The 21,372-nt window shown below is 41.0% G+C and overlaps 1 protein-coding gene across 2 annotated transcripts in view; it reads right to left on the bottom strand.

Annotated features, from left to right (window-relative positions):
* The window catches only part of LOC139413854 (replication termination factor 2-like), a 59,974-nt gene extending 42,684 nt beyond the window's left edge, over positions 1-17,290 (bottom strand). For both annotated transcript variants that reach the window (XM_071161668.1, XM_071161669.1), the window contains exons 1-5: positions 17,074-17,290; positions 16,473-16,567; positions 10,861-10,954; positions 10,227-10,366; positions 9,568-9,646 (exon numbers count right to left, since the gene is read on the bottom strand). In XM_071161668.1, the coding sequence (XP_071017769.1) occupies positions 9,568-9,646; positions 10,227-10,366; positions 10,861-10,954; positions 16,473-16,567; positions 17,074-17,142 (477 nt within the window). In that variant the 5' untranslated portion in view covers positions 17,143-17,290. The remainder of the gene's footprint in view (positions 1-9,567; positions 9,647-10,226; positions 10,367-10,860; positions 10,955-16,472; positions 16,568-17,073) is intronic.
* Positions 17,291-21,372: the final 4,082 nt, after the last annotated feature.

Genomic DNA, 21,372 nt, shown 5'->3' with positions numbered 1-21,372 from the left:
AACCTGGTGACCCCAAGATGCCACCAAGGCCTGCAATTCCTTCACAGTGATTCTTGGGGATTTTGTTGCTTCTCTCACGATCCTCCTCCCCATCCTGGGGGGCAAAATGCATTTGCGTCCTCTACCCGTGAGGTTTTCAAATGTTCCATAACATTTTAATTGTTTAAATAATTGCCCTGACAGTGCTCAGTCATATATTCAATAGTTTGTGGATCTTCTTGTAGCCATTACCAGATTTATGAAGGTCTACGACCATCTGTCCCTTTTGAACTGCCAGTTCTTTTGTTTTCTTCATGGTGTTGGATGACAAAGGGATATTGCATGATTGTTACCTAATTGTTATACCCTAGTGAAAAAGGAAGTGATGTAATGGCTCAATATAGTTCCTTAACACTTAGATAAACTTAAATAAGTGGAATTTAATTCCTGGTTTAATTTTGGTAGATGTTATTTACAATAATATTCAAGGGTGCCATTAATTGTGAAACCTTGATTTGGAGGACATTGATTTTTAATTAAATCAATAAATTATTTTGGTGGTTTCCATTGAAACACTAATAAAGTAACGTATTTTTCACATTTTGGTATTTTGAGTTTCTCTCTATAGTTATATTGTTATATTTTTTAAGTATTGTTTGTTCATTGCCAGTCAGTGGGGCCAGTAATTTTGGAGCCCACTGTAGCTAACAAAACGGCTACACAGACTGACTATGCACACAAACAGGATTCTACACACTTGCTGTGTCCAAATAACCATACTAGCGTACTACATACTATGTACTCATCATCGCATACTATTTAGCACATAACGTCTAGTAAAAAGTATGTAGTATGCCACAGCTGCAACGCAGTAGCGTCTCCTGACTGGCTGAGTAGAAGGGGCTGGGTGGATTTTTCCAAATTCAACAGACATGCATCGCATTAACCAGCCTGATAATAGTTCATTTCCATTTCAATTCATTTCTCCAAACTCTGAATAGAGTAGGAATTGAGTTATAGGCCTACTCAGACTGGTTATAGGCAGACTATTAGGCAGCAACATAATAAAGTAAAGCACGGATCATTGGGAGCAAGATCAGAATGACTGCAAATGCTTGATCCATTAATTAAATAATTCAACAGGAAGCCTAACATCCATATGTTTAAATCAAAAGGCCTGATTAACATGACGTTAAAAACGCAGCCACATCCAGAGTCCCCCGATATCGACACGTTCAGAAAAAAAAATGTGTTTAATATTTCGTTTAAAAGCTCTGACAACGGCCAAGAGAACAGTAAACACTTTTCAATGACAAAAAAAATGTATCCAGTATGGCAAAAAAATTATAATAATATGCCTATTATGAAATACTCGTTATTTTAAGCAGACCAAAAACACCTTAGCCTACAGTACCAGTCAAAAGTTTGGAAACGCCTACTCATTCGAGGGTTTTTCTTAATTTTTTTTATATTTTCTACATTGTAGAATAATAGTGAAGACAATGAAATAATACATATGGATTCATGTAGTAACCAAAAAAGTGTTAAGCAAATCAAAATATATTTCATATTTGAAATTCTTCAAAGTATCCACAGTTTTCCTTGATGCTTTGCACACTCTTGGCATTCTCTCAACCAGCTTAATCTGGAATGCTTTTCTTTCACTCAGCAGTCCAACTCATCCCAAACCATCTCAATTGGGTTGAGGTCAGGTGATTGTGGAGGCCAGGTCATCTGCTGCAGCACTCCATCCCTCTCCTTCTTGGTCAAACAGCCCTTACACAGCCTGGAGGTGTGTTGGGTCATTGTCCTGTTGAAAAATAAAATGATAGTCCCACAAAGCGCAAACCAGATGGGATGGCTTATTGCAGCAGAATGCTGTGGTAGCCATTCAGGAAGCCACGGTAGGAATTACACATGCGGAGATCATCCATTCTCCTACTCTGCATCTCAGAAAGACGGAGGTTGGAACCAAATTTGGACTCATCAGACCGAAGGACAGATTTCCACCGGTCTAATGTCCATTGCTCGTGTTTCGGGGTCCAAGCAAGTCTCTTATTATTATTGGTGTCCTTTAGTAGTGGTTTCTTTGCAGCAATTCAACCATGCTTCACGCAGTCTCCTCTGGACAGTTGATGTTGATGTGTCTGTTACTATAACTCTGTGAAGCATTTATTTGGGCTGCAGTTTCTGAGGCTGGTAACTCTAATGAACTTATCCTCTGCAGCAGAGGTAACTCTGGGTCTTCCTTTCCTGTGGAAGTCCTCACGAGAGCCAGTTTCATCATAGTGCTTGATGGTTTTTGCGACTGTACTTGCAGAAACTTTCAAAGTCCTTGGAACTTTTCCAGATTGACTGACCTTCATGTCTTAAAATAATGATGTACTGTTGTTTCTCTTTGCTTATTTGAGCTGTTCTTGCCATAATATGGACTTGGTCTTTTACCAAATAGGGCTATCTTCTGTATACCACCCCTACCTTGTCACAACACAACTGATTGGCTCAAACGCATTAAGGAAATAAATTCCAGAAATTAACTTTTAACAAGGCATACGTTAATTGAAATTATTCCAGGTGACAACGTCATGAAGCTGGTTGAGAGAATGCCAAGTGTGCAAAGCTGTCATCAAGGCAAAGGGTGTCTACTTTGAGGAAGATTTGTTTAACGCTTATTTGGTTACTACATGATTCCATATGTGTTATTTCATAGTCTTGATGTCTTCACTATTATTCTACAATGTAGAAAATTGTAAAAATAATGAAAAACCCTGGAATGAGTAGGTGTGTCCAAACTTTTGACTGGTACTGTACATTTGAACACCACCACAGAAGCTTTGCTATTCGGCATCTTCCCAATTAAGTAGCCTAGTTTTGTTGTTTGGCTACTTTAAGAAAACTTGGGCCTAACATTCGCAGCCGACCTCTTCCAATGTATTGTGGACAAGTGTGCATCGAATTCTACGAGATGAAGAGTGGAAATTAGTATAAAATCCTGGCATTTAAAATATACTTGATTTTCGAAAATTCACATACTCCATTTTCGCATACAGAGAATGCATCATGACCAATTGCGTTGTTTCCCATTATTCGTTGATTTTGGTAGTGCATCCCCATAGCTAATTGATCAGCTGTTGTCAATGCCAAAAAGAGTATGACATCCTGCATTTAAAGTAGGCTTGGGTGGTATACCGGGGTATTTGAAAAAGGCACAGGACGGTTTTTCAATACCGCCAATACAATTTCTTAGAAGATTTTCAATAAATTTGAATATTTGTAGATACTTTAGAAGTTAATACCTGCAGTCAACTTAAGCAATAAGTTAGGAGATTACGTTCTTCATTTCACCTGTCATATTTTACATTATGAAGAGTACCGTAGTACCCCAGAACAGTTATGCCAGTCACATGTTTGTTTGTAAATAGCACAACGGGAGATGGCGGGAGCTGTTGTGCGGTGCACACGAGGTGATGAAGTACACTTTTATGCAATTCACTTCTAAATATTTGCCATCAGATATATTATAATAGCTTTCTGCCAGAAGTCAAAGACCTGTCTGTACAACTACCATTTGTTCCCTGTACTTCCTACAAGCGTTTTTTTCCTCCTCCGTTCTTCACCCCTCTGCTCCTTGTACACATGCATGCTTTTCTGAAGGAAGAACAGCATCACAACTTCGTTCATTTGCACAATTTCTCTCATTCACTTTAGCTTGAAAGATGTCCACATTCACTGAAAATGACATACTACACTTGTATAACTTAATGAGCTGGATTTGCCTGTCTTAGCAATTAGTTTATGTTAGCAAAATGCTGATGAGTGAAAACTATGTGATTTCACAATCTATTTGTACAATTTGTTTTAGCATTCTGGTAATAGAGACCCAATGGGCTTTTCTTGCGTTTTTAGCGCCCCCTTGTTTGCTATGCTGCTAATACTGTAAATCCTGGGATAAGAGAAGGACAGTATGACAATGTGAAAATCTGGACACCGCCCAAGTCTAATTTAAAGTATAATCGATTTTCTAAACGTCGTATACAGTCGTGGCCAAAAGTTTTGAGAATGACACAAATATTATTTTTCATAGTCTGCTGCCTCAGTTTATATGATGGCAATTTCATATACTGTTATGAAGAGTTATCAGATTAATTGCAATTAATTGCAAAGTCCCTCTTTGCCATGCAAATGAACTGAATACCCAAAAAATATTTCCACTGCATTTCAGCCCTGCCACAAAAGGACCAGTTGACATCAGGTCAGTGATTCTCTTGTTAACTTCTCTAGGGTAGGGGGCAGCATTGGGAATTTTGGATGAAAAGCGTGCCCAAATTAAACTGCCTGCTACTCTGCCATAAAAGCTAGAATATGCATATAATTACTAGATTTGGGTAGAAAACTGTTTTAATGATGTATGTGAGTATAACAGAACTCATATGGCAGGCAAAAACCTGAGAAAAAAATCCAACCAGGAAGTGGGAAATCTGAGGTTTGTAGTTTTTCAACTCTTGCCCTATTGAATACACAGTGTCTATGGGGTCATGTTGCACTTCCTAAGGCTTCCACTCGGTGTCAACAGTCTTTAGAAACTTGTTTGATGCTTCTACTGTGAAGTGGGGTCAAATGAGAGGGGAATGAGTCAGAGGTCTGCCAGCAGCCACGAGCTCTGTCTCGCGCGTTCACATGAGAGCGAGCTGCGTTCCATTGCTTTTCTACAGACAAAATAATTTTCCGGTTGGAACATTATTGAAGATTTATGTTAAAAACATCCTAAAGATTGATTCTATACATCGTTTGACATGTTTCTACGGACTGTAACGGAACTTTTGGATGTTTCGTCTGCAACTAGTGAACACGCTTCGTGAGTTTGGATTTGTTTACCAAACACGCTAACAAAAGAAGCTATTGGGACATAAATGATGAACATTATCGAACAAAACAAACATTTATTGTGGAACTGGGATTCCTGGGAGTGCATTCTGATGAAGATCATCAAAGGTAAGTGAATATTTATAATGCTATCTCTGACTAATGTTGACTAATGTTGACTAATGTTCAACATGGCGGATATCAATTTGGCTTGATTTGTCGTCTGAGCACCGTACTCAGATTATTGCATGGTTTGCTTTTTCCGTAAAGTTTTTTTTTAAATCTGACAACGGTTGAATTAAGGAGAAGTATTTATTTAATTCTGTGAATAACACTTGTATCGTTTATCAATGTTTATTATGAGTATTTCTGTAAATTGATGTGGCTCTCTGCAAAATCACCGGATGTTTTGGAACTACTGAACATAGCGTGCCAATGTAAACTCAGATTTTTGGATATAAATATGAACTTTACTGGAACAAAACATATAGGACTTCATGTTACACAATACATGTGAGTGTCATCTGATGAAGAGCATCAAAGGTTAGTGATTAATTTTAGCTATATTTCTGACTCCTCTCTTTGGCTGGAAAAATGGCTGTGTTTTTCTGTGACTTGGCTCTGACCTAACAATCGTTTGGTTTGCTTTTGTCGTAAAGCCTTTTTGAAATTGGACACTGTGGCTGGATTTACAACAAGTGTATCTTTAAAATGGTGTAAAATACATATATGTTTTAGGAATTTTAATTATGGGATTTCTGTTGTTTTGAATTTGGTGCCCTGCAGTTTCACTGGCTGTTGACAGGTGGCACGCTACCACCCCAGGTACCCTAGAGAGGTTAACACAAGAGAGTGTTGACGAGGACAAGGCTGGAGATCACTCTGTCATGCTGATTGAGTTCGAATAACAGACTGGAAGCTCCAAAAGGAACGTGTTGCTTGGAATCATTGTTCTTCCTCTGTCATTGTTTTGCACAAAAAGGGATTCACAGGCAAGGATATTGCTTCCAGTAAGATTGCACCTAAATCAACCATTTATGGGATCATCAAGAACTTCAAGGAGAGCGGTTCAATTGTTGTGAAGAAGGCTTCAGGGCGCCCAAGAAAGTCCAGCAAGCGCCAGGACCGTCTCCTAAAGTTGATTCAGCTGCGGGATCGGGGCACCACCAGTACAGAGCTTGCTCAGGAATGGCAGCAGGCAGGTGTGAGTGCATTTGCACGCACAGTGAGGTGAAGACTTTTGGAGGATGGCCTGGTGTCAAGAAGGGCAGCAAAGAAGCCACTTCTCTCCAGGAAAAACGTCAGGGACAGACTGATATTCCGCAAAAGGTACAGGGATTGGACTGCTGAGGACTGGGGTAAAGTAATTTTCTCTGATGAATCCTGTTTCCGATTGTTTGGGGCATCCGGGAAAAAGCTTGTCCGGAGAAGAAAGGTGAGCGCTACCATCAGTCCTGTGTCATGCCAACAGTGAAGCATCCTGAGACCATTCATGTGTGGGGTTGCTTCTCAGCCAAGGGAGTGGGCTCACTCACAATTTTGCCTAAGAACACAGCCATGAATAAAGAATGGTACCAACACATCCTCCGAGAGCAACTTCTCCCAACCATCCAGGAACAGTTTGGTGACGAACAATGCCTTTTCCAGCAAGATGGAGCACCTTGCCATAAGGCAAAAGTGATAACTAAGTGGCTCGGGGAACAAAACATTGATATTTTGGGTCCATGGCCAGGAAACTCCCCAGATCTATAACCTAATTGAGAACTTGTGGTCAATCCTCAAGTGGCGGGTGGACAAACAAAACCCCACAAATTCTGACAAACTCCAAGCATTGATTATGCAAGAATGGGCTGCCATCAGTCAGGATGTGGCCCAGAAGTTAATTGACAGCATGCCAGGGCGGATTGCAGAGGTCTTGAAAAAGAAGGGTCAACACTGCAAATATAGACTCTTTGCATCAACTTCATGTAATTGTCAATAAAAGCCTTTAACACTTATGAAAATCTTGTAATTATACTTCAGTATTCCATAGTAACATCTGACAAAAATATCTAAAAGACACTGAAGCAAGCAAACTTTGTGAAAATGTATTTTGTGTCATTCTCAAAACTTTTGGCCACAACTGTACTATTCATCTTTGTTTTGTCACATACTCAAGCGGGACACAAACAAAGTACTAAGTACTAATTTAGGACACAAGTATGGGTAATCGGACAAGGCCACTCACTCACTCACTCACACTTCATTCTGACTCTACACAAACAGACTCATATACAATCATCAAATACACTGCTGCTAGTCTGTTTATCATATTTCCTGATGCCTAGTCATACAAGTGCCTTCAGAAAGCATTCACACCCCTTTACTTTTTCCACGTTTTGTTGTGTTACAAAGTGGGATTAAAATGGATTTGTCATTTTTTGTCAACGATCTACACAAAATACTCTAGCGTTAAAGTGGAAGACAAAATGTAAAATATATGTATGTATATATATATAACACACAAAAATATCTTCATTAGACAAGTATTCAATACATGTTAGAATCCCCTTTGGCAGTGATTACAGCTGTGAGTCTTTCTGGGTAAGTCTCTAAGAGCTTTCCACACCTGGATTGTAGAATATTTACACATTATTCTTTTCATGTCAAATATATTGTTGATTTGTCCATTGCTGGACAACCATTTCAGGTCTTGCCATAGATTTTCATGCAGATTTAAGTCAAAACTCTAACTTAGCCACTCAGGAACATTCACTGTCTTCTTGGTAAGCAACTCCAGTATTAATTTGGCCTTGTGTTTTAGGTTATTGTCCTGCTAAATGGTGAAATAATATCCCAGTGTCTGGTGGAAAGCAGACTGAACCAGGTATTCCTCTAGGATTTTGCATGTGCTTAGCTGCATTTGTTTCGCTAAATAACTCCCCAGTCCTTAACGATTACAAGCATAGCCATAACATGATGCAGCCACCACTATGCTTAAATATGGAGAGTGGTACTCCGTAATGTGTTCTATAGGATTTGTCCCAAACAAAACACTTTGTATTCAGGACAAAAAGTTAATTGTTTTGCCACATTTCTTGCAGTATTACTTTGGTGCCTTGTTGCAAACAGGATGCTTTTATTTTTATTTTTTATTGTGTACACTCTGTCAATGAGGTTAGTAAGTATTGGGGAGTATCTACAATGTTGTTTATCCTTCCTCAGTTTTCGCCTATCATAGCAATTAAACTCTATAACTGTTTTAACGTCACAACTGGATTCATGTCAAATCCCTGAGTGGTTTCCTACCTCTCCGGCAACTGAGACTAGGCGTATTGACACACCAGCCAAAATGTAATTAATGACTTCACCATGCTCAAAGGGATATTCAATGTCTGCTTTTTATATTTTAACCCATCTACCAATAGGTGCCCTTCTTTGCAAGGCATTGGAAAACCTCCCTGGTCTTTGTGGTTGAATCTGGTCTTTGTGGTTGAATCTGGCTCGACTGAGGGACTTCACAGATTGTATATGTGTACAGTGATGAGGTAGTCATTCAAAAATCATGTTAAACACTATTATTGTAGATTAAAAAAAACAATGAACATAAATTATTCTTTCATTCAATTTCACATAATAATTTCATGACGCTCATTATATATTAAAGTTGAACCAAAATATTATATGTAACAAAAATTAAATGAAATACGAAATGATTGTGAATTGAATGAAACAATAATGTATGTTGATGCTAACATGATGTACAATATTCCATTATGTTTCTATATGATAACAATAGCGTAATATATTTAATATGCCATATATATACCATTTTTTTTACAGTTTCCCTAATTAATTTTAATTAACTTAATCATTATGACACACCCCTCACTACTGTCATTGGTTACACTAATTGCATTGTGTGTCTACATAACCTGGTTCAAGTATTCATGACATTACCCTGAGGAAGGCAGAGGGATGCCGAAACGTTGGTAAATACCCATTAAATTGCTGGGAGATTATTATACATAGAGTGTGCAACTTTCTTTATTTTGATAGTAAACACTATTATTGCACACAGAGCGAGTCCATGCAACTTGTTGTGTGACTTGTTAAAGGAAAACTCCAATCAAAAATTATAATTTGGTATTTGTTTGTCCATTATGCATTGTTGACATAGTCCTAAATGTTTTGAAAGACATACAGGAAGTATCCCCGTATGATGCATTTTAATTAAATGCAACATGTTAAGCACATTTTTACTCCTGAACGTATTTAGGCTTGTCATAATAAAGGGGTTGAATAGTTATTGACTCAAAACATTTCAGCTTTACATTTTTTATGAAATTGTAAATATAAAAAAAAAAACATAATTCCCCTTCCACAAATGATGGGGTATAGTGGGTAGGCCAGTGACAACAACAAAAAAATCACCACAATTTAATCCATTTTAAATTCAGGCTGTAACAACAAAACTTGGAAAAAGTCAAGGGGTGTGAATACTTTCTGAAGGCACTCTATCGACCCCTACCACTCCAGTATACCTGCACATTGTAAATAAGGTATAGGTACTGACCCTGGAACTGACTCTGTATATAGTTTATCTACTCCTCATGTGTACTATGGATATTAGTTACTGCATTGTTGGGCGAGAGCTTGCTAGAAACTGTACAATAAAACTTGAAAGTCAGCCAACTGCAGAACAGCATAGCTTGTTGGAGAGGATGCTACATAGTCTTGACCAACCTTGTGACATATCTCAGTCTTGACTTCCTTCAGGGCCCGGTCGGAAAACACACAACCACAGGTACGCAGAAAACAGAACCTGAGAGACAAGATCACACACAAGGGTTAAGGTTGTGATGCAACAAACCTCTATTGTCCCCTTTTACTCTGTCTACCTGCCCGTCTCCTTCCTTCTATTCCTATCCAGAAGGAGTTCAGAATTATATTGTCCTTAAAAAATGTCTGAAAGTGACAATGCTCAAATAGTGGAGTGGCTCACGTTATCACTCAATCTCATCTCTACAGTTTAGCGTCCTCTACAGTTTAGAGTACTACTGCACAGACCCTGGTCCCAGATCTGTGTGCGCTCTTGCCAACCCCGTTACTGTCATTGTGAAGTCAGGCCAGGACTCAGGCTAAAGGCAACTGCATTAGATTCACTGCCAGTACTCTGTAAGATGCCGACATTGTGAGACCAAACTGCACCCATCTATGCTTCTCATTGAATAAGATGGTGAGACGTTGACGAGATGCTAGTATCTAGGGTCCTATACATTAGTTCACACCGTAGCAAAACATTTTGCAAAGGAGAACAAGCCTTACTAATTGGACAAATTTAGGTAGGTCCCTCAGAGCGATGAAGAAATCCATGAGGAATGACGTGCACGCGCACACAGTACCTATGTTTGCCATTCATCTCCAAGCCCACCACAGGACAGATGAACATGGCACAGTGCATGTCCTCGTAGCGGTCCCCTTTGGTGTTCCTCCTCTCGCCTTCCCAGGCTGGGTTGTCAGTCAGGTTCAGCTCCTTTATATCCTGTGGAATGACACACACACCATAATATTATGGGTTATCATTTCATTTGATTCCCTTTAGATAATGCAATGATATTAGGGCTGGGAATTGCCAGGGACCTCACAAGAAGATATTATCACGATACTTAAGTGGCGATACGATATGTATTGCGATTCTCACGATTCTATATGTATTGCAATTTGGTACTGAGATTTTATTGCAATGTAATGTTCCAAACATATTGCTCACTATATGTCTGCTGCAGAAATACAGGAGAGCACGAGAAAACAAATTCTGATCAATCAGGGAAATAAAAGTGCAGGAAAGATGTTGGCTTGCTATTTCAAAAGAATATGTAGAACCAGATATAGGATAAAAAATATTTTTTACAAATCAACAAAAGAGTCAATATAATATCATCCAAAAATAATATTGCGATGTAACTGTATAGATTTTTTCCCCCATCACTAAATGATATGTGTGGCCTCTGCTGAAACCACGGATAATTACCATACCTTAATGCCACGAAGGTGTGATACAACCTCGCTGTTGGGTCTATCTGCGGATTTATCCAGAAGGAACTCAATCACGGCATCTTTGTTGTAAAGTCTGTAAACAAGAATAACATTTAGATTACGGAATACATTTGTGATAGTTCTATCTAATAGACCTGTTTTGATAAAAATTTGAGAACTGTTAAATGTTGAATCTTGGCCCCTGACCATTTCCTGTTTCATGAGGCAAGATTTTTTATTATATTTAACCTTTATTTAACTAGGCAAGTCGGTTAAGAACAAATTCTTATTTACAATGACGGCCTACCCCGGCCAAACCCTAACGACGCTGTGCCAATTGTGCGCCGCCCTATGGTGTATCCCAATCACGGCCGGTTGTGATACAGCCTAGAGTCAAACCAGGGTCTGTAGTGACTCCTCTTGCACTGAGATGCAGTGCCTTAGAACGCTGCACCACTCGGGAGCCCCTTAGTAACTAAAGCTAGTGAGCACCATCAACAAGTTGCAGCTAGCTCCCCTTAGCCAATCCCCTATTTCTGTGTCCCAAATCTGTAATTCGACCTGTGAAAGGCAGGAATATGCCACAAAGCATCTAGTCTGAAGGAAAGCTACAACAAGAAGTTGTTTAGCTAACTAGCTAGCCAGTAGCTAACTTTAGCTACTACTTTAGCTACTGTAGCTAAGGATCGAGTACTGTGTTGTTGGGGTTCATTGAATAATACAATAGAACAACGTGTGTGGATCACTGCTATGTCGATCTGGCTACATTTCACTTCAGGTAACGTGAATGTGTTATTTGTCTAACTAACTTGCTTGCTAGCTAGTTAGCTGTTTTCCACCCAGTGTCTGAAGGCCTAGCAAAAGCTATTTATTCTTTTAAAAGCTGTCTTTACCACCCAAAAAGCTAACTTTTTATGTTACAGGAAAATCAATCTGATTGTGGGTTGCTGTAACATCTCTAGCTAGTTAAATAGCCAGCCAGCCAGTAGCTAACTAGCCAGTAGCTACAGTAGCTAGCTTGCCAGTAGCTACAGTAGCTAGCTTGCCTGTAGCTACAGTAGCTAGCTTGCCCGTAGCTACAGTAGCTAGCTTGCCAGTAGCTACAGTAGCTAGCTTGCCAGTAGCTACAGTAGCTAGCTTGCCAGTAGCTACAGTAGCTAGCTTGCCAGTAGCTAGCTTGCCAGCTAGCTTGCCAGTAGATGGAGAGCAATTCTGGGGGGTTTTATGCCTTGCTCATGGGCACAATGGTAGCAGATGATACATGGTATCAATGACCAGCAGCCTTCCAGTTGCCAGTTCAGTTTCATTCCCATATTTGTGTTGCCCCACCTTCCAGTTGCTGGTCTGCCTCGCCAACCTCTGTTTCTCAATCCTGGTCCTGGGGACCCAAAGGTGTGCAAATTCTTGTTTTTGTCCTAAGACTACACAACTGATTAAAATGATCAATGTATCAAGCTTTGATAATTTGAATCAGGTGTGTAGTGCTATGGCAAAAAATAAAATGTACAACCCTTTGCGACTCTAGGACCAGGAAACACTGCTCTACAAGACCAATAAATGAGTTTGGTGCATAACTACAATGGTTTTTGCCCAGGATGACTCTATGCCCACAATTGTTCTCCACCCAGGGGTGCTGCACTGCAGGCAGTTGGGAAAAGCAGAAGACATATTTCCGTTCTAACCAACAGACAATAAAGTATCTATTCTCTCCATGACGATGTCACAAGATGACTCGTTGCACATCTCTACAACAAATGAGAGAGTTGAAATGAGAGAGCTAAAATGACACTTAAACTTGAGATGGGTTAATGGATTACTAACTGAAATCTGGACAGGGCTAGAACATCTGACATGTAGCCAAATATGAAATTAACTCCTGCAGAATTAAGTATTTCATCCAGGATAATGATACACCAAATTGTATTTTTGTCTCGGGAAAAGTGGAGCAATATGCCAAGATGTATTTCTTACAGTATCTCAAGCAAAAGCGAATATGGATTCATTCAGTCAGCTCTATACGGAAATAAGAAACAGGAAACCGCTCACCCAGAGGCGGCGCTCCTTGTGTCCGGGGACTTTAATGCAGGGAAACTTAAATCAGTTTTACCTTATTTCTATCAGCATGTTAAATGTTCAACCAAAGGGGAAAAAAATTCTAGATCCCCTTTACTCCACACACAGAGACTCATACAAAGCTCTCCCTCACCCTCCATTTGGCAAATCTGACCATAATTATATCCTCCTGATTCCTGCTTACAAGCAAAAAGTAAAGCAGGAAGCACCAGTGACTCGGTCTATAAAAAAAGTGGTCAGATTAAGTAGATGCTAAACTACAGGACTATTTTGCTAGCACAGACTGGAATATGTTACGGGATTCTTCCGATGGCATTGAGGAATACACCACATCAGTCACTGGCTTCATCAATAAGTGCGTTGGGGACGTCGTCCCCACAGTGACTGTACATACATGCAGTGCTTCGAAAGGCTGGTAATGGCTCACATTAACACCATTATACCAGAAACCCTAGATCCACTCCAATTTGCATACCGCTCAAACAGATCAACAGATCTGCACTCCACACAGCCCTTTCCCACCTGGACAAAATGAACACCTATGTGAGAATGCTATTCACTGACTACAGCTCAGCGTTCAACACCATAGTGCCCTCAAAGCTCATCACTAAGCTAAGGATCCTGGGACTAAACACCTGCCTCTGCAACTGGATCCTGCACTTCCTGACAGGCCTCCACCAGGTGGTGAGGGTAGGTAGCAACACATCTGCCACGTTGATCCTCAACACTAGAGCCCCTCAAGAGTTGCATGCTCAGTCCCCTCCTGTACTTCCCTGTTCACCCACGACTGCATGGCCAGGCATGACTCCAACACCATCATTAAGTTTGCAGATGACGCAACAGTGGTAGGCCTGATCACAGACAACAACGAGACAGTCTATAGGGAGGTCAGAGACATGGCCGGATGGTGCCAGAATAACAACCTATCCCTCAATGTAATCAAGACAAAGGAGATGATTGTTGAACACAGGAAAAGGAGAACCAAGCACCTCCCATTCTCATCGACGGGGCTGTAGTGGAGCAGGTTGAGAGTTCAAGTTCCTTGGTGTCCACATCACCAACAAACTAGAATAGTCCAAACACACCAAGACAGTCGTGAAGAGGGCACGACAAAACCTATTCCCCCTCAGGAGACTGAAAGGATTTGGCATGGTTCCTCAGATCCTCAAAAGGTTCTACAGCTGCAACCTGACTGGTTGCATCACTGGCTGGTACGGCAACTGCTCGGCCTCCGACAGACAGCAAGGCACTGTAGTGCATACAGCCCAGTACATCACTGGGGCTAAGCTGTCTGCCATCCAGGACCTCTACACCAGGCGGTGTCAGAGGAAATCCTTAAAAATTGTCAAAGACCCCAGTCACCCCAATCATAGACTGTTCTCTCTGCTACCGCATGGCAAGCGGTACCGGAGTGCCAAGTCTAGGACCAAAAGGCTTCTCAATAGTTTTTACCCCCAAACCATAAGACTCCTGAACGGGTAATCAAATGGCTACCCAGACTATTTGCATTGTGTCCCGCCACCCGCCAACCCCCTCTTTTACGCTGCTGCTACTCTCTGTTTATCATCTATACATAGTCACTTTAACTATACCTACATGTACATATTACCTCAATCAGCCCGACTAACCGGTGCCCCCGCACATTGACTCTGTACTGGTACCACCTGTATATAGCCTCGCTACTGTTGTTTTCACAGTTTTTTTAATTATTTCTTTATTTATCTATTGTTTACCTAAAACCTATTTTTTACTTAAAAATTGCACTGTTGGTTAGGGCTTGTAAGTATGCATTTCACTGTAAGGTCTACTACACCTGTTGTTTTCAGCACAAGTGACAAATAAACTTTGATTTGATATGTCTGGGTATCTAATTCAGTGATTGATCTTTATATAACAGCTGTCAATATTTTAACGAAGGAAAATATGCATCAATGAAGAAGTGAATTCTTAACAGAAACATTCATTTTCATTGCTTTTCATTGCTTTTATCCTGAAAATGTTTGCAAGGAAATAGTATTTAGGATACATTGTTTAGAACTATTGCGCTTTCTCCGCGGTCCCGTCAAGAGGAGCAACATTGAAAGAGAAAACTTTACAGATGTCAGCTAGATGATTGATGCATTCATTCTACCATACGACATTTTTTTGTGAATACCGATTTATGTAATTATCCTAATTATGTCCTCTAGGAAAATAAGTTATGACTGAAGAGAAGCTACAGGTTTTGGCCTATTTGACTAGACAAGTTAACAAAAACACGTAATGCGGTTGCTAAACTAATCGTCACGCAGTGAATTTATGCTACAATTGACCAAAGTCGCTACTAATACCACCACGATTGAAGTAATTACTACCACGATAATCCATCCACCTGACTGGTGTGGCATATCAAGAAACGGATTCAACAGCATGATCATTACACAGGCCCACCTTGTGCGGGGGACAATAAAAGGCCACTGAAATGTGCAGTTTGATCACACAACACAATGCCACAGATGTTTTGAGGGAGTGTGCAATCGGCATGCTGACTGCAGGAATGTCCACCAGAGCTGTATTTATGTCTGTAATAAAGCCCTTTGTGGGGAAAAACTCATTCTGATTGGCTGGGCCTGGCTCCCCAGTGGGTGTGCCTGGCTCCAAAGTGGGAGGGCCTATGCCCCATCAGGCCCACCCAGTTATGAAAATCCATAGATTAGAATTTATTTCATTTGACTGATTTCCTTATATAACTGTAACTCAGTAAAATTGTTGAAATTGTGTTTATATATTTTTGTTCAGTGTAAATACATAACAGTGTCACACCAGCTATATGAGTAGTACACAACAACGGAGATGTAATTTATAGATCAGCAGGTAAGGGTGCTCTCAAGCGGCTAGATGTCCTTTACCATTCGGCCATCAGATTTACCACAATGGTCCTTATAGGACACATCACTGCACTCTATACTCCTCTGTAAACTGGTCATCTCTGTATACGTGTCGCAAGCCCCACTTGTTGATGCTTATTTATAAAACCCTCTTAGGCCTCACTCCCCCCTATCTGAGATATTGACTGCAGCCCTCATCCTCCACATACACCCGTTTTGCCAGTCACATTCTGTTAAAGGTCCCCATCCCTGGGTCGCTCATCTTTTCAGTTCCCTGCAGCTAGTGGCTGCAACGAACACTCAAACTGGACAGTTTTATCTCAATCTCTTCATTGAAAGACTCAATCATGGACACTCTTACTGACAGTTGTGGCTGCTTTGCATGTATTGTTGTCTACATTCTTGCTCTTCGTGCGGTTGTCTGCCCAATAATGTTTATATGATGTTTTGTGCTGCTACCATGTTGTTATGTGTTTCTGCCATGCTATGTTGTCGTCTTGGGTCTCTCTTTATGTAGTGTTAACTCGTCGTGATGTGTGTTTTGTTGGTTACCCCATCCCTGTCCCCGCAGGGGTTTTTGGTAGGCCATCATTGTAAATAATACTTTGTCAACTGAATTGCCTAGTTAAACAAAGGTAAAATAAAAAACAAACTGATGAAAATAATCCTCACCTTCCCAGATCACAAGTAACAATTGGGCGCCGGAGTTTCTCCGTACTGAGAGCACAATACTTCCACCGAGCAGCAAGCGCTGCATTTTTGTCAACCTTGAGTAGAGAGATTCACACTTTCAACTTAGTTCATGCCCACTGCTGTTCGTTTGCATTTGGTTATATCTTAAATACTTCGTCGCTAGCTAAATACAGTTAGTGATAGGAGACAACCAAGGAAGGAATTGTTAGAGTAACTCTGATTGAGATGCAGGACCACTGCACTACTACCTGTCCCATAATGCTCCGTATTAACTAGCTAATTACACAGCCATGTCAAAGTATCTCATCAACTATGATGAATGTCGATGGTTTGTTATTTCTGAAACTAGCATAACAGGCTAGCTAGCTAGCAGACTACGTGGGCATGGCGAGTTAGTAAGCGAACTAACTGATTAATAAAAGAAAGCTAAATGATTACATGTATGTATCTAACATTAAGGTCGTTTTGGGTGGACTATAGCTTCTCTGTTGTTTTTTTTTTACAAAACCTCCATAACGTTAGCTAGCTCAAACGCGTTAACTAACGTTAGCTAGTTTAAGCTAGCTAGCTATAAGGTTACCTTCTCAACTTTCTTTGGGCCTTTCACCAACTCATGCCTTTTAGGAATAGTTCCACCATCACATCCCATTTTGACAAAGAGCACAAAAAGTGATTTCTTGGCCTGATATCGCCTGATAATTTTGCTCGGAGAAAATCCAAACAGGCTGGTTGTAAATAAACAAAGAATATTCAAAGAACATCTCTCAATGTTCCACAAATTTGGATGTCGCTCTCTAGTGTTCAGAAATAGGTTTGCCTGTTAAAATATTTTCCAGTAATGACCACCAGGAAGCAGCATTTCGGTTTTTACTACGACTTCAACTAGTTCAAAAACCTTGTCAAGAGGAAATTATACCAAAATAAGATGAATAGCTATGCTATTGTTAAAAAAGGGCATTTAAGTTCACATTCTTTTTCAAAGTATGTTGTAAGAATTGTTAATTTTTTTGTAAGCTTCTTTCTTGCACTTAAACTACAAGACGTGTTCCCAAATAAACAAATTCATATTAATATTTCATCAGGTCACTTCTAACGCAATACTTAGAACTTTGCAGATCTACAGCATTCGATTGTAACTAGAAAAATTACATTTCCTGAAGAAAATGTGGTTTGCTTGCTTCTTTTGATGTGTTTTTCATGGTATTTAAAGAAGTGGTTGTGGTAGGGACGGCGTTAGAAATTGTAGTAATATGTTTGTCATAGGCTATGGGTTAGTCATAGTGACCTATTTTGGGATGGTTTGTAGGTGTGGAGGTATTATAGTGGGTTATAATGGGCTAGTAGTAATGGTAGTGGTACTATAATAGTTGTTACTGTAGCAGTAGTGGAGGTGGTGGTGGTAGTAGTAGTAGTGGTAGTTACTTCAATAGTATCAAATCAAATCAAATCAAATTTTATTTGTCACATACACATGGTTAGCAGATGTTAATGCGAGTGTAGCGAAATGCTTGTGCTTCTAGTTCCGACAATGCAGTAATAACAAGTAATCTAACTAACAATTCCAAAACTACTGTCTTGTACACAGTGTAAGGGGATAAAGAATATGTACATAAGGATATATGAATGAGTGATGGTACAGAGCAGCATAGGCAAGATACAGTAGATGGTATCGGGTACAGTATGTACAAATGAGATGAGTGTGTAAACAAAGTGGCATAGTATAGTATAAAATGGCTAGTGATACATGTATTACATAAGGATACCGTCGATGATATAGAGTACAGTATATACGTATGCATATGAGATGAATAATGTAGGGTAAGTAACATTTATATAAGGTAGCATTGTTTAAAGTGGCTAGTGATATATTTACATCATTTCCCATCAATTCCCATTATTAAAGTGGCTGGAGTTGAGTCAGTGTCAGTGTGTTGGCAGCAGCCACTCAGTGTTAGTGGTGGCTGTTTAACAGTCTGATGGCCTTGAGATAGAAGCTGTTTTTCAGTCTCTCGGTCCCAGCTTTGATGCACCTGTACTGACCTCGCCTTCTGGATGATAGCGGGGTGAACAGGCAGTGGCTCGGGTGGTTGATGTCCTTGATGATCTTTATGGCCTTCCTGTGACATCGGGTGGTGTAGGTGTCCTGGAGGGCAGGTAGTTTGCCCCCGGTGATGCGTTGTGCAGACCTCACTACCCTCTGGAGAGCCTTACGGTTGAGGGCGGTGCAGTTGCCATACCAGGCGGTGATACAGCCCGCCAGGATGCTCTCGATTGTGCATCTGTAGAAGTTTGTGAGTGCTTTTGGTGACAAGCCGAATTTCTTCAGCCTCCTGAGGTTGAAGAGGCGCTGCTGCGCCTTCTTCACGATGCTGTCTGTGTGAGTGGACCAATTCAGTTTGTCTGTGATGTGTATGCCGAGGAACTTGAAACTTGCTACCCTCTCCACTACTGTTCCATCGATGTGGATAGGGGGGTGTTCCCTCTGCTGTTTCCTGAAGTCCACAATCATCTCCTCAGTTTTGTTGACGTTGAGTGTGAGGTTGTTTTCCTGACACCACACTCCGAGGGCCCTCACCTCCTCCCTGTAGGCCGTCTCATCGTTGTTGGTAATCAAGCCTACCACTGTTGTGTTGTCCGCAAACTTGATGATTGAGTTGGAGGCGTGCGTGGCCACGCAGTCATGGGTGAACAGGGAGTACAGGAGAGGGCTCAGAACGCAACCTTGTGGGGCCCCAGTGTTGAGGATCAGCGGGGAGGAGATGTTGTTGCCTACCCTCACCACCTGGGGGCGGCCCGTCAGGAAGTCCAGTACCCAGTTGCACAGGGCGGGGTCGAGACCCAGGGTCTCGAGCTTGATGACGAGCTTGGAGGGTACTATGGTGTTGAATGCCGAGCTGTAGTCGATGAACAGCATTCTCACATAGGTATTCCTCTTGTCCAGATGGGTTAGGGCAGTGTGCAGTGTGGTTGAGATTGCATCGTCTGTGGACCTATTTGGGCGGTAAGCAAATTGGAGTGGGTCTAGGGTGTCAGGTAGGGTGGAGGTGATATGGTCCTTGACTAGTCTCTCAAAGCACTTCATGATGACGGATGTGAGTGCTACGGGGCGGTAGTCATTTAGCTCAGTTACCTTAGCTTTCTTGGGAACAGGAACAATGGTGGCCCTCTTGAAGCATGTGGGAACAGCAGACTGGTATAGGGATTGATTGAAGTAGTAGTAGTATTCGTAGCAACTGTGGTAAATTGTAGCATAAAGCTTTATTGAAGCAATCTAGAATCAGATTTAAAAACAGACAAAACTACACCTTATGGAACAGCGGGGACTGTGAAGAGACACACACATAGGCACCGACACACATACACATGATAACATGCTCACTCTACACACACGTACACATGGATTTTGTATTGTAGACACAGTGCATTCGAAAAATATTCAGACCCCTTCCGTTTCTCCACATTTTGTTTCGTTACAGCCTTAATATAAAATGTATTAAACTAAACATTTCCCTCATCAATCTACACACAATATCCCATAATGACAAAGCGATAACAGGTTGTTAGATAAGCTTGGAAACTTATTACAAATAAAAAACACAAATACCTTATTTACATAAATATTCAGACCCTTTGCAATGAGACTCAAAATTGAGCTCAGATACATCCTGTTTCCATTGATCATCCTTGAGAGGTTTCTACAACTTGATTGGAGTCCACCTGTGGTAAATTAAATCGATTGGACATAATTTGGAAAGGCACATGTGTCTATATAAGATCCCACAGTTGACAGTGCATGTCCGAGCAAAAACCATGCCATTAGGTCAAAGGAATTGTCCATAGAGCTCTGAGACAGGGTTGTGTCAAGGTACAGAACTGGGGAACGCTACCAAAACATTTCTGAAGCATTGAAGGTCCCCAAGAACACAGTGGCCTCCAGAATTCTTAAATGGAAGAAGTTTGAAACTACCAAGACTCTTCCTAGAGCTGTCCGCCCGGCCAAACTGAGCAATCGGAGGAGAAGGGCCTTGGTCAGGGAGGTGACCAAGAACCCGATGGTCACGCTGACAGAGCTCTAGAGTTCCTCTGTGGAGATAGGAGAACCTTCCAGAAGGACAACCATCTCTGCAGCCCTCCACCAATCAGGCCTTTGTGGCCAGATGGAAGCCACTCCTCAGGAAAAGGCACATGACTGCCCACTTGCAGTTTGCCAAAATGCACCTAAAGACTCTCAGACCATGAGAAACAAGATTATCTGGTCTGATGAAACCAAGATTGAACTATTTGGCCTGAATGCCAAGAGTCACATCTGGAGGAAACCTGGCACCATCCCTACGGTGAAGCATGGTGGTGGCAGCATCATGCTGTGGGGATGTTTTTCAGCAGCAAGGACTGGGAGACTAGTCAGAATCGAGGGAAAGATGAACGGAGCAAAGTACAGAGAGATCCTTGATGGAAACCTGTTCCAGAGCTCAGGACCTCAGACTGGGGTGAAGGTTCACCTTCCAACAGGACAATGACCCTAAGCACACAGCCAAGACAGCGTAGCAGTGGCTTCAGGACAAGCTTCTGAATGTCCTTTAGTGGCCCAGCTAGAGCCCGCACTTGAACCCGATCAACCATCTCTCGAGAAACCTGAAAATAGCTGTTCAGCGACACTCCCCATCCAATCTGACAGAGCTTGAGAGGATCTGCAGAGAAGAATGGGAGAAACTCCCCAAATAGAGATGTGCCAAGCTTGTAGCATCATGCCCAAGAAGACGCGAGATTGTAATCGCTGCCAAAGTTTCTTCACCAAAGTACTGAAGTAAAGTGTCTGAATACTTAAGTAATTGTTATATTTCAGTTTATATATTTTTTATAAATATGAAAACATTTCTAA

Source organism: Oncorhynchus clarkii, chromosome 7 (assembly GCF_045791955.1).
Source record: "Oncorhynchus clarkii lewisi isolate Uvic-CL-2024 chromosome 7, UVic_Ocla_1.0, whole genome shotgun sequence".
Taxonomy (NCBI): domain Eukaryota; kingdom Metazoa; phylum Chordata; class Actinopteri; order Salmoniformes; family Salmonidae; genus Oncorhynchus; species Oncorhynchus clarkii.
The sequence above is the reverse complement of the archived record's forward strand: the minus strand, read 5'-3'. Positions and strand labels throughout refer to the sequence as shown.